We start from the raw sequence: 16,106 nt of genomic DNA, 5'->3' as shown, positions 1-16,106 counted from the left end.
TCTCTGACAGGGGAAGATAGTGAAGCAATAGATTTACTAAATAAGTAAGTAATTTAACATGTTGAATGATGTTAGTGTTAAGGATATTTTTTTTAAAGTAGAGGTGGGTCTTCCCTGGTGGCGCAGTGGTTGAGAGTCCGCCTGCCGATGTAGGGAACACGGGTTCGTGCCCCGGTCCGGGAAGATCCCACATGCCGCCGAGCGGCTGGGCCCGTGAGCCATGGCCGCTGACCCTGCGCGTCTGGAGCCTGTGCTCCGCAACGGGAGAGGCCACAATAGTGAGAGGCCCGCATACCGCAAAAAATAAAAAGTAGAGGTGGTTATATGGGTCTGAGATGCTAAGGTGGGGTAGGCCTCATGGAGAACATGACATTTAAGCAAAGCCTTGAAGAAGGTGACTCTGGCCTTCACAAAGCCACAGAAGTCCTAGAACATCTTCCAGGACAACAGGTGTCCAATACCTTACATTTACACCACTTACACGGTCTTCTCCAGTGGTGCTTCTTAGAACAAATTTTTACTCCAAAATGACCTGCTGAGTACTTACACCAAAAAGGAGCAGTATAAATGTTACTATAAATGTTAAATTCAGCTCCCAGAACTTCTACAGCTAGGGTTATAGTCCGAGTAACAGCTTCATAGAATACCAAGGCTGGTGGTACATCTGTGGGTCTCAGATCACTTGGAGACGTGACCTTAGTGTTTATTAGATTTATCTATGTGAAGTTCCCAGGAGGACACATGGCACCCAGAAAAGGCTTAGCAAGTTTTAACGAATGTTACTCCTTATTTTCCTGTATCTTACACAACCACCCCTTTGGGTTCAGGCACATGGCTTTAGGAAATCTCATATGGCCCCAAGAAAAGCCTACATTTAGGACCACTGAGATGACCATAGGCCTACAGTCCCCAGTGACTATAAGAATTACTCTTTCAAGATTGAGAAAAATCCCTTAGCACCCAGTATTGTGTATAGACAGTAGGTACACAATAAATGTTTCCATAAATAATACATGTTCTGCTTCCAGTAATGGTGGAATAGATAATTCTTTCTTCCTGTTCTTTGGCTTGCATAATCTCTATTGATCTATCTTGAAGTTCAGTAATTCTTTCTTCTGCCTATTGTTTTCTCCAGTGAATTTTTAATATATAGGTTATTGTTCTTTTCAACTCTACAATTCCCATTTGGTTCTTTGTAAAAAGTCTATCTCTTTATGATATTCTCTATTTGATGCAACATTGTCATCATACCTTCCTTTTTAAAAAATTTTTTTGGCTGCGTTGGGTCTTCGCTGCTGCGCACAGCCTTCTCATTGCGGTGGCTTCTCTTGTTGTGGCTCAAGGGCCCTAGGCACACAGGCTCAGTAGTTGTGGTGTACAGGCTTAGCTGCTCCACGGCATGTGGGATCTTTCCAGACCAGGGATCGAACCCGTGTCCGCTGCATTGGCCAAATAAAACCACTGTGCCACCAGGGAAGTCCCCTTTATTTCTTTTAAGCAAGCTTTCCTTTACTGTGAAAATATTTATAATGGCTACTTTGAAGTATTTTCCTCCTAAATCTGACATCTGATCACTATCACAGTTTCTGTTGCCTGTTTTTGCTTTTGTCCTTCCAGTATATGGGTCATACTTAACTGTGGGGTTTTTTTGTTTTTGTTTTTGTTTTCGCCTAATTAATTTTGATTCCAAACTGGACATTTTAGATAATATACCATAGCCATTCTGGGTCACTGACCCCTCCCCTTCTCCAGGGCTTGTTGTTCTTATTTGCTTAGCGACTGGCTGAATTATTTTAGTGAAATCTATTTCTCCCCCACAGTATTAAGCCTCTGATGTCGTTTCTCAGGGAGGTGTAGCTTTGAGTACGCCCCCTGACCCTGGGATGACAGTGGTACTGATAGATCTCCCTTCCATCTTTCCCTGACTCTGGCGCTGGAGTGGGGGCAATGGCAAGCTTCTCTTGGAACAACACTTTCACTCTAGGAGGCAAGTGCTCAGTGGGGGTGGGGAGTAGCAGTAACCTGAGGTCCTCTTGGCTTGCCTTTCATAGCATGGGGAAAAGGCAGTCAGGGCCCCAGTGTTCTCAGCATGCTGCGCCCAAGGTAGACCCTCCTTCCACGAGTGGGGGCTGGATAAAAGGGAACTCCCACCTCTAAATTGCATTTGCCTGGGATTTCGCCTCAGCAACAGGTAGCAGGGGCAGGATGAGAACTGATGAAGTCCTGATACTCCTGGAAGAAAGCCTTCTGGCTGGGAGCTGGGGAGAAAGAGAGCTCTGTGTTCCTGGCTTCAGCAATCCAGAGTGGAGTCTCCAGCCTTGCTGGGCTGGGAGGGAAGAGGGTAGGAGCAGTCTTGGTTCAAATACCCTAGACTTCCTTACTGAAAGATTCACCTTCTTTACTCCAAGTAAAACTCACCTTTTTTGTTGACATTTCATAGCTTTTCTTTAAGAAATATTTCTTAATTTGCTGTTTTTCCTTAGGACGATTTCCAGGGATTTTAAATGCTTGAGCTTTTAAAAATCATTTTCATATTTCATTGGAAAGCAGGTCAGCAAAGGTGCTAATACTCTCATGCCAGAAATCAATCTCCCTAGTTTCAAGAGTTCTTTATATATTGTAGAAAAAGCCCTTTATCGGATATGTATTTTGCAAATATTTTTCTACCAGTATGGGGGTTACCTTTTCATTCTCTTAAACGTGTCTTTTGAAAGGCCAAAGTTTCATATTTTTAAAAATATTTATTTTATTTGGCTGCGTTGGGTCTTAGTTGAGGCACGCACAGGATCTTTCATTGCGGCTTATGGGCTCTTCGTTGCAGTGTGCGGGCTTCAGCGTGCGCAGGCTCTGTTGCCCTGCGGCATGTGGGATGTTAATTCCCCGACCAGGGATCAAACCCGTGTCCCCTGCATTGGAAGGCAGATCCTTAACCACTGGATCACCAGAGGAGTCCCAGTTTCATATTTTGATGAACTCCAATTTATCAAATTTGTTTTTTATGGACTGTACCTTCGGTGTCTTGTCTAAGAAATATTTGCCTAACCTAAGGTCACAAAGATTTTCTACTTTTTCTTCTAGAAGTTTTATAGCTTTAGGTTTCATATTTAGGTCTAGGATACATTTTGACTTAAAATTTTATAGAGTTGACCCTTGAACAACACTGGTTTGAACTGCACAGGTCCACTTATACGTGGACTTTTTTCGGTAAATACATTCGATAGTACTACATGATCGGTGGCTGGTTGACTCTGTAAATGCAGAACCGTGACTGTGGAGGGCTGACTATAAAATTACACACAGATTTTCAACAGCATAGAGGGTCAGCACACCTAACCCCTGCATTGTTCAAGGGTCAACTGTGTATGGTCTGACTTAATTTTTGTAATAAGGGTCAAAGATAGTTTTGGGGTTTTATGGGGTTTTTTGTTTGTTTGTTAAATATGACTACTCAATTGTTCCAGCATATTTGTTGAAAAGATTATCCTTTCTCTACTGAATTCCCATGGCGTCTTCGCCAAAAATCAGTTAACCAAATATGTCTAGACTGATTTCTGAACTCTGTATTATGTTTGATTGATCTAATGGCCTATCTTCATAACAATACTAGAATATCTTGCTTATGGTAGGTTTATAATGTTTTAAAATTAGATAGTGTAAGCCCCCTAATTTTGTTGATTCAAAATAGTTTTGGCCATTTTGTATCTTTTGCATTTTAATATACATTTTAGAATTGGCTTGCAAAATTCTAATGCTTTATTTTTTTTTTTTTGAGACTTCATTGGATTTTCTAGGCAGATAAGCATGCTATCTGCCATAAAAGGCAGCATTACTTATTGTTTTCCGATTTAGATGGTTTTCTTTCTTTTTCATGTCTTGTTGCAATGGCTAGAAGCTCCTGTACAATGCTGAATAGAAGTGGTAAGAGCAGACATTCATGCCTTGTTAATATTAGAGGGGAAATGTTGAGTCATTCACAATTAAGTATGATGCTAGCTGTGTTATAGATGCTCTTTATTAGAAAATTCCCTTCTACTCCTAGTTTGGAGAAATTCCCTCCTATTCCCAGTTTGCTGAGAGTAATGAAAAATGGATGGTTAGCTATTGTCAAATGCTTTTCCTGGTTCAATTGAGGTGATCATATCTTTTTTCTTTTTTGTGAGTTAATATGATGAATTACATTGATTGATTTTCCGTTGTTAAACCAACCTTGAATTCCTGGGATAAACCCCACTTGGTCATGATGTATCATCCTTTTCTATGTATTATGTTCACTTTGCTAATATTTCGTTTAAAATTTTTTGTCTCTATGTTCAGGAAGCATGTTGGACTTTAGTTTTCTTTTCTTGTAATTTCTTTGCCTGATTCTGGTATCAGGAAAATACTGACCTGATACAATTAGATGGGAAGTTTCCCCTCCTCTTTAACTTTCTGAAAGTGTGTACAGAATTGGTGTTATGTCTTCTTTAGATGTTTGGTGGATCTCACCAGTGAACCCAGCTGGTCCTAGAGTTTTGTTTGTGGGAAGGCTTTTAACTAAAAATTCCATTTCTTTAATAAATACAGTGCTATTCAGATTATCTAGTCCTTCTTGCACGAGCTTTGCTAATTTGTATCTTTTGAAGAATTTGTCCATTTCATCTAAATTGTCAAAGTTATTGGAATAAAGTTGTTTATAATAGTCAGTGATTACACTTTTCATTTCTGAAGTATCTATGGCGATGATCTCTTATTCCTGACAGTCCTGTGTTGCTTTTTTTTTTTTTTTTTCCATTCTGTTTGGCTAGAGGTTTATCAATTTTATTGATTTTTCTCAAAGAACCAGCTTTTGGTTTTATCTTCTCTTGTTTTAAATTTTTATTTCATTGATTTCTGACATTATCCTTATTACTTCCTCTTTTCCTGCTTACTTTGGGTTTAATTTGCTTTTTTCTGCTTTCTTAAGGTGGAAGGTAAAATCATTGATTTGAGAATTTTCTTCTATTTTAATATAGGCAACTATTGTTATAAATTTTCCTCTAGGATTGATTGTCTAATCTGTATCTAATAAATTTTAATGTATTGTTTTCATTTTCATTCAGGCCAATATATTTCTAATTTATTATCACTTTTTTTAATTAGAAGCATGTTGTTTAGTTTCCAGATATTTGGGGATTTTCCAGATATGTTATTGATTTCTAATTTTCTTCTTCTTTTGCCAGAGAACATACTTTTGTATGGTTTGAACCCTTTATTTATTGTGACTTGCTTTACATCCCAGAATATGGTCTCCATTGGAAATGCTCTGAATGCACATGAAAACAATGTGTGTAGTGCTGTTATTGGGTGGAGTGCTCTATCAAGGTCAATTAAGTCAAGATGGTTGATAGTGTTTTTCAAGTCTTCTAAATACTTACTGATTTTCTGTCTACATGTTTTAACAATTATTGAAGGTGTTGAAAATCCAACTGTATTTGTGAGTTGGTTATTTCCCACTGTAGTTCTATCAGCCTTTTCCTCACATATTTAGAAGTTGTTATGCATATATTTAGGATTGTAATTTCCTCTTGTTGAACTGACCTCTTTATCATTATAGACAACCAACTTAATCCTTAATCTTGGTAATATTCTCAAGCTCTCAAGCAAAATCTACTTTATTTACTACTACTATAGTACACCTGCTTTCTTTAACTTATTGTTATTGTATCTTTCTCTATACTTTAAGCCTAGTGTCTTTATACCTAAAGTGGGTTTTGAGAAAATAGCATACAGTTGGGCCTTGCCTTCTTTTATTCAATGTGACAATCTCTGCCTTTTTATTGGGTGTTTAGACCATTTACAATCAATGTGATTATTGATATGGTTGAGCTTACATCTATTATCTTGCTATTTGTCTTCTTCTTTGTTCCCTTGTCCTTCCTTTTTCTTCCTCCTTTTGGATAAACTGAATACTTACTGATGATTCCACTGTATTTTGTTGTTGCATTATTAGCTAGAACACTTTTGGGGGGTGAGGAGAATTACCTTAGGGCTTATACATCTTTAGCTTATCACAGTTTTCCTTCAAGTAATATTATACCACTTCATGTATAGCATGAAAATATTACCATACTATACTTCCATTTTCCCCTTCCTAAACTTTATGTAATTGTTGTATGTTTTATTTTTAAATGTGTTATAAACTCCACGATAAATGGGTACTATTACTGTCTTCAGCAATTATCTTTTCAATAGATTTAATAACAAAAAAAAGAGAGCTTTAGTATTTAGCCACATATTTACCATATTTTCACACAGTATTATTTTATATGTTTGAAAGACTTTTAAAAACATTTCTTGTAATGCAGGTCTACTGGTGATGTATTTATTCAGCTTTTGGATGTTTGAAAAAGTCTTTATTTTGCCTTTGTTGTTTGAAAAGATATTTTCACTGCATATAGAATTCTAGGTTGACAGGTTTTAGTCTATCTTGTTCCTTTTACTATATTAAAGATGTTGCTCCACTGTCTTCTGGTTCCCATGGTTTTCAATGAGAAGTTTCCTGTCATTTTTATTTGAGCTCCTTTGTATGTGACATGTCCTTTTCCCCTATCTGGATGTGCTAAGATATTTTTTTTAAATCACTGGCTTAAAGCAATTTGATTTAAGATGTGCCTTGGTGTGATCCTTTTCATGTTTCTTGTCCTTGGAGTTCATTGAACTTCTTGGACCTGTGGGTTTGTAATTTTCATCAAATTTGAAGAACTGTTGGCCCCTGTCTCCAAATGACCTGAAGAAATATGAAAATACAAAATATTTTCTTCTTTTCCCCTTCCACCCTCACACCCATCTCTTCTCCCTTGAGGACTCCAACTGTACATACATCAGACTGCTTGAAGCTGATTCATAGCTCACTAAAGCTCTGTCCACTTTTTTTCCAGTCATATTTCACTCTAAATAATTTGAGATAGTTTCTCCTGCTATGTTTTCAAGTTTTAAAACTTTTCTTTTGCTGTCTAATCTACTGTTAATCTCACCCAGTGTGGGGTTTTGTTTTTTAAAATCTCAGACATTGCATATTTTCATCTCTTATATTTTCTGGTCCTTTTTATATCTTCTATAGCTCTAATTAACATGCTCAATCTTGCCTCTACTTCCAGACCACTACTTTCTTGATACATGGCATATAGTTACAATGTCCTTTTGTACAAATAATATTTCTATAATTTGTGTCATTTCTGGATCTCTTTTTTCTCCTTCACTTATGGGTTTTGTAAGTTCTGGCTTTTTGCATGCCTGACAATTCTTTTTTATTGGATGCCAAACATTTTGAGTTTTTACCTTGTTGCATATGCAAAATATTCGTATCCCTATATTCTTGTACTTTGCTCTAGGAGACAGTTACACAGAAACTGTTTTAGAAACCAGAAACTTTGGAGCTTTTAGTTCAGGGTTAATGTTGCTCTCCTACTGAAGTAATACTTTTCTGACTTTCCTATCGAGTGCCCTTTGAGAATTACAAAGTTTTCCACTCTGGCAAGCAAGAACACAAACTATTAACCGCTTTGTGTGAACGTCAGTGATTATTCCCTCCGCTCCTTTCAGGTGGTTCTTCCTCCAGCCTCAGTAGCTTCGTCCCACGCAAACAGAAGTACTCAGCTGAAGTCTCAAGGGGACCCTCTCTATATCTTTATGCCTTCTTTCTGTGCAGCTCGCTCCTCTCTCGTACTCTACCCTAGGAGCTTCAACCACTTTGGCCTCTTTGGACTCCCAGGTCTGTTTCCTCAGCTCAGGGAGACCTCTGGGCTCTGCTGTGGTGCTCCCTTCCTGAGCTGCAATCTGGAATCTCTCTCCAAGCATCAGCTAGGGCCATCACAGGACTCAATTCATTTGTTTTCCTTCTCTCGGGGATCACTGCCCTGCACTGCTTGATGGCCAGTGTCTGAAAACTGCTGTTTTATATACATTATCAGGTCTTTTAGTTTTTTTGAGTGAGATATTTCCAGTTTCTGTTCTGAAAGTAAATGTCAAAACCATTTTTGGAGGCAAGATCTTTATTACGATGTTATATGATTACTTTTAACAGAGGGGAGTGAAGATACCACCTCTTGGGAGGTACGGTTATGTTCTGAGAAAAACAAAACAAAACTTAAACTTTCAACTCTGGAAGATCTGAGCTCAAATTCCAGAACTGCCACTTTGGGCAAATTACCAGTTCTTTCACTGGTAAAACAGAACTAATAATATCTATTATTAGGTTGTGAGGTTTGCATGAGATGTAAAGAATCTGCTATATATCAGAGGCACCTCATACACTTTAGTTGCCTTATTTTCCCCCTAAAAACATGAGTATCAGAGAAGCTATCTGTTAGGGCCCTGCTTGTACTGATAAGAGTGATTGCAAGCTTTTCCCTCTCAAATATCCTCTCTGTGATGATAGGGAAAAAGTAATCGTAATATGCTATTGAAAAGCCAGACGCAAAGTGTAATTCTAGGAAACTGCTTGTGAATTTTTACCCTGTAAAATTAGTGGGAAGGAAGAGCCTCGAGTCCTGCCCTGTCTAACTCTGGTTCGGATTTGGCATTTTCAAGTGTGGAACAATCCAGAATTCCAGCTCTGTCAGGAAAAAGCAGACAAATGAAACAGATGACAAATCATTTCTCTAAGACCTGAAGCCAAACTGGCTCCAATAGCTGCTGGAATGGTAATAGAAGACAATTTCCTGGAGTATTTACAAAATCATTCGTAAGGGTAATATTTTCCAGATTTTTACAGAAGGACTAAGGGTAGCTTTTTAGTCTGCAGACTCCACAGAGGTAGCATATATTCAACAGGCAGCTGCTGGGACCGCCACCTCCCACTCTAACGCCTCCCTATAACCCCCATATAGAGGCCTGATTTAGGCACCGAGATGGGGATAAGCCGTGGGTTCTGCCCTTCAAATATACGCCAGCATATAAAGGAGCGACAGGTGAGTACACAGCTAATCGAAAACGGAATGCTCTCTATGTGCAGTGTTAGCAAAGTGCTTCAGAGAGACAGGGATAAAAGATCAGCCCAACTTTCAAAAAGGAGACTGAATATTTCAGAACACATGCAGAAGTGGAGTAGGGGAGGAAAAGGGAACATTCTAAGTCAAGGGAGGGAGGCATACCCTGGGAAATGAATCTGAGGCCTGATCTATATAGGATTGGAATGTGTCAATTAGAAATGTTTTCAACTGCAAAGTTACAGAATCCTTGCCTAGTACAGCCTTAAGAGATGGAGGTCTGTTTGCTCAAAATGCTCAGAGGTATGTGGTTACTGGCATCGATTCGGTGGCTCGACTGGCATCTGGGAGGCAGGTTCTTTCCATTTTTCAGCGGTGACACCTTTAACGTGGTGGGTTTTCATCTTTTTACTTTTTACCTCATGTTTGCAAGACTGCTGCCACAGATCCAGATGCCATTAACTAGTGTTATGAACGAGAAAACAAAAGGAGTTGAAAAGAGCTTTCCTTTAATCAGGCAAGAAAAAAATTTCCTGAGAGTTTCCCAGATTTTCCACTACATCTTATTGGCCCAAACTGGGTCATATGACCATCTTCAGAGGAAAGGTCGGAAAAGTATCTGGATAAGAAGGAGTAACATGAAAGGCCTAGAAAAATCATGATCCATCCTTGGGGGCTGGGCATATTGCCGCCTTAAACAAAGTAAGTGTTCTCGGCAAGGAAGAAGGATCAAACAATCATTAGATGAGCAATTAACAATAACTGCAATCCCATTTTTGAACTTGAATCCAAGTTCTAGTGAAACAAGAGTTCTAATGGAGAAAAAAAAAAAAAAAAAAGCCCAGATGATTCAAGTATACCTCTAGTTTTATAGATTTATTCTGCCCTCTTTGGTCTTAGGAGAACCTTACTGCTTTTCCTGAGAATGACAGCCTTCCCCAAACTGCAGACTCAGATTTAGATGCAACTGAATTCCTTCCTGTGGTTTTGCAGATTCGACTATATTACAAATTAAATTTCAAAAGGAGGAAGTTACAATTTTTATTCATATAAAACCTCCCTTAATACTTTTAACACATTTCCCACTTAACTGCTGCCTTTCTTAAGCATCACAAGGCCATTCATTCATTCATGCCACAAACACCGAATACTTTGATGAAGCAAAGTACCTCGCTAGTTAACAGCTAGTTGGTCCACTGGCCTCCAGCCAGGTTTATATTCATAATAAGGCTGCAGACCTGGCACCTACTTTAATAATTCTGAGAAAAAAACTCTTTCCTCCCCCTTCACACACTGCCTCTTCACCACACCAAGTCTTGTAGGGTACAACGGTCACACAGGTCACTGGGACACGACTCTAAACACTCCCACTTTGAATGAATCCCTCTGGCTCCCTTCTGAGGGGAGAGGAGTGGAGAAGCTACCTCGTTTCCTTACAGACTCCACAACATTCCTTTAGATTCTTACCAGTCTCAACTTTCCCTAAAACAAACAGGAAAATAAGGACTTCATTTTTTCCCTGGAGAACTCTAACTGAAGAAATAAATGGCAAAGATGTGGTGGAAAGCCCAGGCTTTCCTGGTGGTAAAGAAACAAATAGGAGGGAAGAGGTAAGACGTGAAATGTGTACTTACACTCTTCTCACGCACCCCTTGTGGCACCCCATCCTATAATGACCAACAACAGGATTACTTCATGCTTTAAACCTTTTTAGACCTTGGGTACCAATCTCTCTCCACAGCCACAGGGTCCTCTTGTGGGACCAAAATCACCCAAAAAGGAAAATTCATTTAAGGAGTTACGTGATAACTAAAATAGTTTAGTAGATACTGAAGAAACAGCCCTCAGAAATTGCCTGGTCCAAATTAAACGACAGAGGAAAGTAACATTCCTGGGGGACTGCAGTCAATATAGGTCCACAGGTCCACCTGTAGAAGCCTGAAGGGATGCTGAGACCGCTATGCCGTGTGCTAGGACCAGGGAACATCCTATTACCTGCAGTCTGGGGTTTTCTGACAGGGTCAGAATGCTTTGGCAGGGGTGGAGGCAGAGGATGGGCGGGGGCGGTGGGAGTACCTCAAACTGAACACAAGACCGAACAGGCAAGCTGCAGTGGCTTGTGAGCTGGAGAAGAAGTACAAATTACGCCTCGCCTGAGACCTCTGCTGTGGACCAGATGGTGCGTGCGTGTGTGCGTGTGTGTGTGTGTGATTACTGGGATTTTCAGGCCTGCAGAGGCTAAGGTTAAAGCCCAATGTATTATTTCACTTAGGGCACATTTGGATGAGGTAAAGGTGGAAAGAAAATAGAGAAAGCAACAGGAAATGAGTTCTTCCTCCTGTGTAGCCACAGCAAAAGTCAGGTGATGTTATGCTGTTGTTGAGAAAAGACTGACTGTCCTGGATTTAAAGGTCCCACATTACAGAGGTCCATCTCCTCCCGCATCTCTGCAGTTAACCTTCATTCCTTCCTGCCTAACAAGTGCAGAGCCATATCACAAGTCACCATCCTCAGAAAGTTCTACTCCATTTTCACGATCCTTCTAGGGGCCCCACCTGACCAGCTGTCACCCGAGGGAGCGACGGAGCACCCACGTTCAAGGAGCATAGTTGGAACATAACACCAACCAGCAGAAGAAAGCCAGGAGGCACGGGGACGAGGAGTGCAGAGAGGTAACATGAGGCCAGACGTGAAGATTCCAAGGCTGGGAAAGAGGAGAAAGGTGACAGCTGGGACTGAAGCATGAAAAGGGAGGGAGAGGCCACATCAAAGAGCAAGAAATCAGTTACCAGATATTAATTCTTTCCTCCAATTAAAAGTCACTCACTTTTCTCGCAATATAAAACAGCACATATTCTTATTCACCACAGCTGTAAGCTTCAGGCCATGCACTGTCCTGCTGCAGTCCTAGGACACGTGCTATATCACGGTCAAGCTCCTGACCCAGAAATCACACATCAATGTCAGTCTCATTTCTTTGTAGTTACCCTTTCCCTAACTATGGAAGTTTTACAAAGTCACCTGAGGCTACAGCTTGAAACAGAAAACACAGCCTTAATCTTGAAGTTAAGGGAAGAGGGAAGTCCCTGGCTAGAGGGAAGTCCACACAGCCCCCGGGGCACAGCTGACCTCACAGCCACCTCGGTGCCTACACTCGTTTCCTTGCCAACTCCACAGGAAGGAATTGCAGAGCCAGCTAACGCACCAGCAGGAAAGGGCTACAAAGAGGAGGCACAGAGTTACGGCGACTGTAACAGTCTCCTGAGCTAGCCTTAGCCCAGCCCCACAGAAAACAGTTATTTCTGATTGTTTTTCTTAGGTCTTCTTCTTGGTCACTCGTTTTCAGCTACCTAAATCGTCTATCTGAAAATGAATACTGAAGAGATAAGCAGCGACAGGTCAAGGTGTTAGGGGAGATAAAGTGTATCAGATACGTTAGCAAGATCACAGTTCAGACATGAATACTTTTCTCTTTGTGGAGCCAAAAAGCATCCGTGCAAGAAGATTCTGTCGCTCTGACAAATTACTTTCTACTTATACTAGTAAAAATAAATCACAGGGAGAACTCAAGGGCTCTAAGGGCTTGGTGACTTCTTCTGATTCAAAGGCAGCAAAAACACCAGGCCACTGCTCCCAGTGGGCACGCCCCTCTGGCCCTGCTGAGAGGCCACTTGACCCCCACTGCTAGGAGGATGTGCCAGAGCAAGTGGACGAAGTGCCTTGAAGGTAAAGAAAACTGATTCTCCTTAACTAGACATTATCAGAGGACTTAGAAACTCAGGAATGTGATAACATACAAGCAGAAACAATTTTGTCAGCATTAACAACTAAATCAATTGTTAGCCTAGACAAGATCTACAAGAAGATGAATATGCAAGCTCAACAAGAACACACTGTGTGACAACTGACCGATTTGGGTTTCGTCATGAAAGACGTGTTTGTTTGAGAAGAAAGTAAATTCTAAAATCTAATAAGAGCAATGAGTAAGAAGATAAAATTCTAAACTAAATAACCACTGACTAAAGAAGAAATGAAAGCAAAAAATATACTAGGCATCAACTGAGAAACTACAATGTTTACAGATCAAGAAAAGTTACAGAAGAAATCATAGAATTTATTAAAAAAAAAAAAGACAACCGAATCAAAAGGTTTTATTTCAGAAACGGGTAATAAAATGGACTAAACTATCTGATGAAAAATGGGTAAGAATCTAACAGAATTGAGACCATTTGTTATCATGCAACTTGTTTCTTCACTTGGTTGGTACTAACTGTAGGATTTTACTAATACAGGAAATAATCAATACAGGAAACAAACAACCATAATCCTATTAAGCACCTCAATGCACTGTTTTTCAGTCTATATATATAAAGATGTAGGAAATACTAAGAGGGCATAATAAGTGTTTAATATAATCAGGTCTAGTGGAAGGAAACTTAACATAGACAGGATTTCTTCGGAGTATAAATGGACTAAAAAACATGTTTTGGAATGGACACATCTATTTGACTTTATTTATGATGCCAAGTTGCCAATCCATACCTGGTTAGTTAGAGGTAGAAACACATTCATTTTGATTGAATTCAGGAATACAAACACAGTTTCTTTGTGTTTGCTCGATACTTTGCAATCTGTCCCAATGAAATCAAATTGTCCTTTTCTATTCACCACTGCAAACTAGTTAACTGTTCATTCCAGCTATACATTCATTGTATGACTCTGCTTCATGATGGTTATTTCATTTCATACTTTCTATAAAATAAAAGATGGCTATACCTTGTGTTAAAAAAAATAAATCATAGGAATGCACCTTTTGACCAGTAAAATTTCACTAAACAATCTCATCGTACCTCAGTAGAATTTGTCTTTCAATTTCATAGTCTTTTAATCTGAATGAAAACAATAACTTATGGATTAAAAAGTTTTCTGTTTAACTGACAGAAAAATATGATAAACATGATTTCTGAATAGAGAAAATGAGATGCAAGCAGCAGTGCTTTCTTCACTGCTATAATACTTCATTTTTAAAAGTAAACACAGTACTAATCATCATTTTGATTCCAGTGAATAAAAACTTAAAACTGAATTTATTAATCAATTTGGAAGTCTGAAGCCAAAAGGATCCTTTAACAGTATTGCCTAATAGACAAGTCGACCCTAAAAAGCTAATCACACTGCAAAATTTTGGCCTAATTAAACTGGCTCTCGCTGATACTCTTTTTTTGTTTGGTTTCAATCTGCCATAACAACCAAGGTTAGAATTCCATGTAAACAGAAGTATACAAGGCTTGATGAAATTGAATATGGAGGATTAAGCATTTAAAAAGTCTGGGTTATAATTCTTATTGCTACACAGGTTCTACTGCATAATTAATTTACAGCAGCCTAAAACTTTTCAGCAATAAAATTGTATTAAAAAAATATACCATTATCCCTATATGTTACATTAATTGTAATGTAACATGTCACAACCACTTAAGCCTTGCATTAACTTAGAAAAGAATAACTTGTCCCTGAAAAACTCTAAAGAGTGATCATATTTCAATCAAAGCTGTCCTGAACTAACTCATAATCAGCAGTGACTACATTTTGTCACTTCTTTGCTCTAACATGAGTAAAAGTGACGATAATGATTTTTTGGAAAGAGGCTAGAGAAACTGCATCCAATTATGAAGTGGACTTTTAAACCTCCACTGGATTTTTAGAATGTTTTTAGTTGTCAAACATCCGTATAGGTGAACCAGCTGAGGGAACAAACTGCCAAACTTGCCCAAACTACTTTTGTTCCATAGAATTTGATCCCTTCTAAATCGACAACAGCGTACAAACTTAGCTATGAAGAATTCAGCCCTTATAAATGAAGACAAACATAATAAACCTACAGGAGGTTTAAAAGTAACTTCATTTGTTTTTGAATATTCAAGTGTAATGCTTCTGTAAAAGATTAAAACATACGTTTCAACTTTATCACATACGTCAATTTCCATTTGCTCCTAACCTGTCACTAATACATAGGTTCACTGGCTGCCGAAGAACCCAACTAATCATGGAGAGAGATGAAGGTATCAGTGGAAAAAGAGCATGGATACCACGGCATTTATCCCAACAGTATGATACCCGTCTTTGCATCCCTGAAGTTAAGAATGGCCACTTTCTCCAATTAATTTGCTCTCTACTAAATAAAGCAGCACTGTCTGTGAAGAGTTACTCCATACCCATAACATTTGACTACTATAGTTACCAATTCAGAAGTTAAAAAAAAAAAAAAAATACAGACCAAATCCATGTACCCGTGATCCTTTGTATCCTAAAATGTAGAAATATTCTTAGTTTTAACCAAGAATTAGATTGGAATGAAGTAAAACATCTTTTAAAGTAATTTTAAGTATACTCTTATTTGTTACTACATTTCTACATAATTATTTAATATTGCTTGTGGATATAATTTAATCGATAATAATATATCATAATGTCAACCATTACAGTGATCCAGAATGAGATTCTGGCTATAGAGGGAGCTTAATTATTAAGCAACACTTTCCTGAAAAGCTTCTGTATTTCTGATTGGTAAGAAAAACAAAAAAAAAGAGCGTCTCTCATTGAAATAACACTGACGTTCAAGCTCAGGCCCCCTTCTTTGTGTTCAACATAATTAACTCTCTAGGACAAAATAATGAAACATTAAGTCACATTAATAAGTTACGGTCCTCTTCAAGAAAACTCGACGGGCAACTCTGGTGTTACAACTGTGTATCTTGGATCCAACTTAGGGATGAAATCCTGAAAGTGTTTAGATGCACCAGTACCAAAAACATCAAGGACTTTTCGGTTCATAACGGCAAATCTGTAAAACAGAGGACACAGGGAACAAGTACTTAATGAAGTTTATAAAAGAAGATGATTCACTCCATTTGACTTATCTTTCATGGGATGGGAAGACCGAAAAGGCTGACATGGCAAAAGACTCAATGGCGGATTCAAAAGTCACTTTGATGCTCTTCCTCGAGATTCACTGTCTCGTATTTTCTTTAAAAAGATGATAATCCCCCAAACTGAAACCCCAGAGATTACCATCATTATTTCAAACCCTTCTAGAATCCTTTCCACTAGGTTGTGTCAAATAGAAAAATAGGTTCATTGTGATTTTTCTGATGAATAAAA

At 38.8% G+C, this 16,106-nt stretch overlaps 1 protein-coding gene across 2 annotated transcripts in view; it reads right to left on the bottom strand.

Annotated features, from left to right (window-relative positions):
- Positions 1–7,991: 7,991 nt before the first annotated feature.
- TMEM135 (transmembrane protein 135) overlaps positions 7,992–16,106 on the bottom strand; it is a 247,947-nt gene continuing 239,832 nt past the window's right edge. For both annotated transcript variants that reach the window (XM_067750648.1, XM_067750646.1), the window contains one exon: positions 7,992–15,789. In XM_067750648.1, the coding sequence (XP_067606749.1) occupies positions 15,657–15,789 (133 nt within the window). In that variant the 3' untranslated portion in view covers positions 7,992–15,656. The remainder of the gene's footprint in view (positions 15,790–16,106) is intronic.

The sequence above is a fragment of the Pseudorca crassidens genome, chromosome 9 (assembly GCF_039906515.1).
Source record: "Pseudorca crassidens isolate mPseCra1 chromosome 9, mPseCra1.hap1, whole genome shotgun sequence".
Lineage (NCBI taxonomy): Eukaryota > Metazoa > Chordata > Mammalia > Artiodactyla > Delphinidae > Pseudorca > Pseudorca crassidens.
The sequence above is the reverse complement of the archived record's forward strand: the minus strand, read 5'-3'. Positions and strand labels throughout refer to the sequence as shown.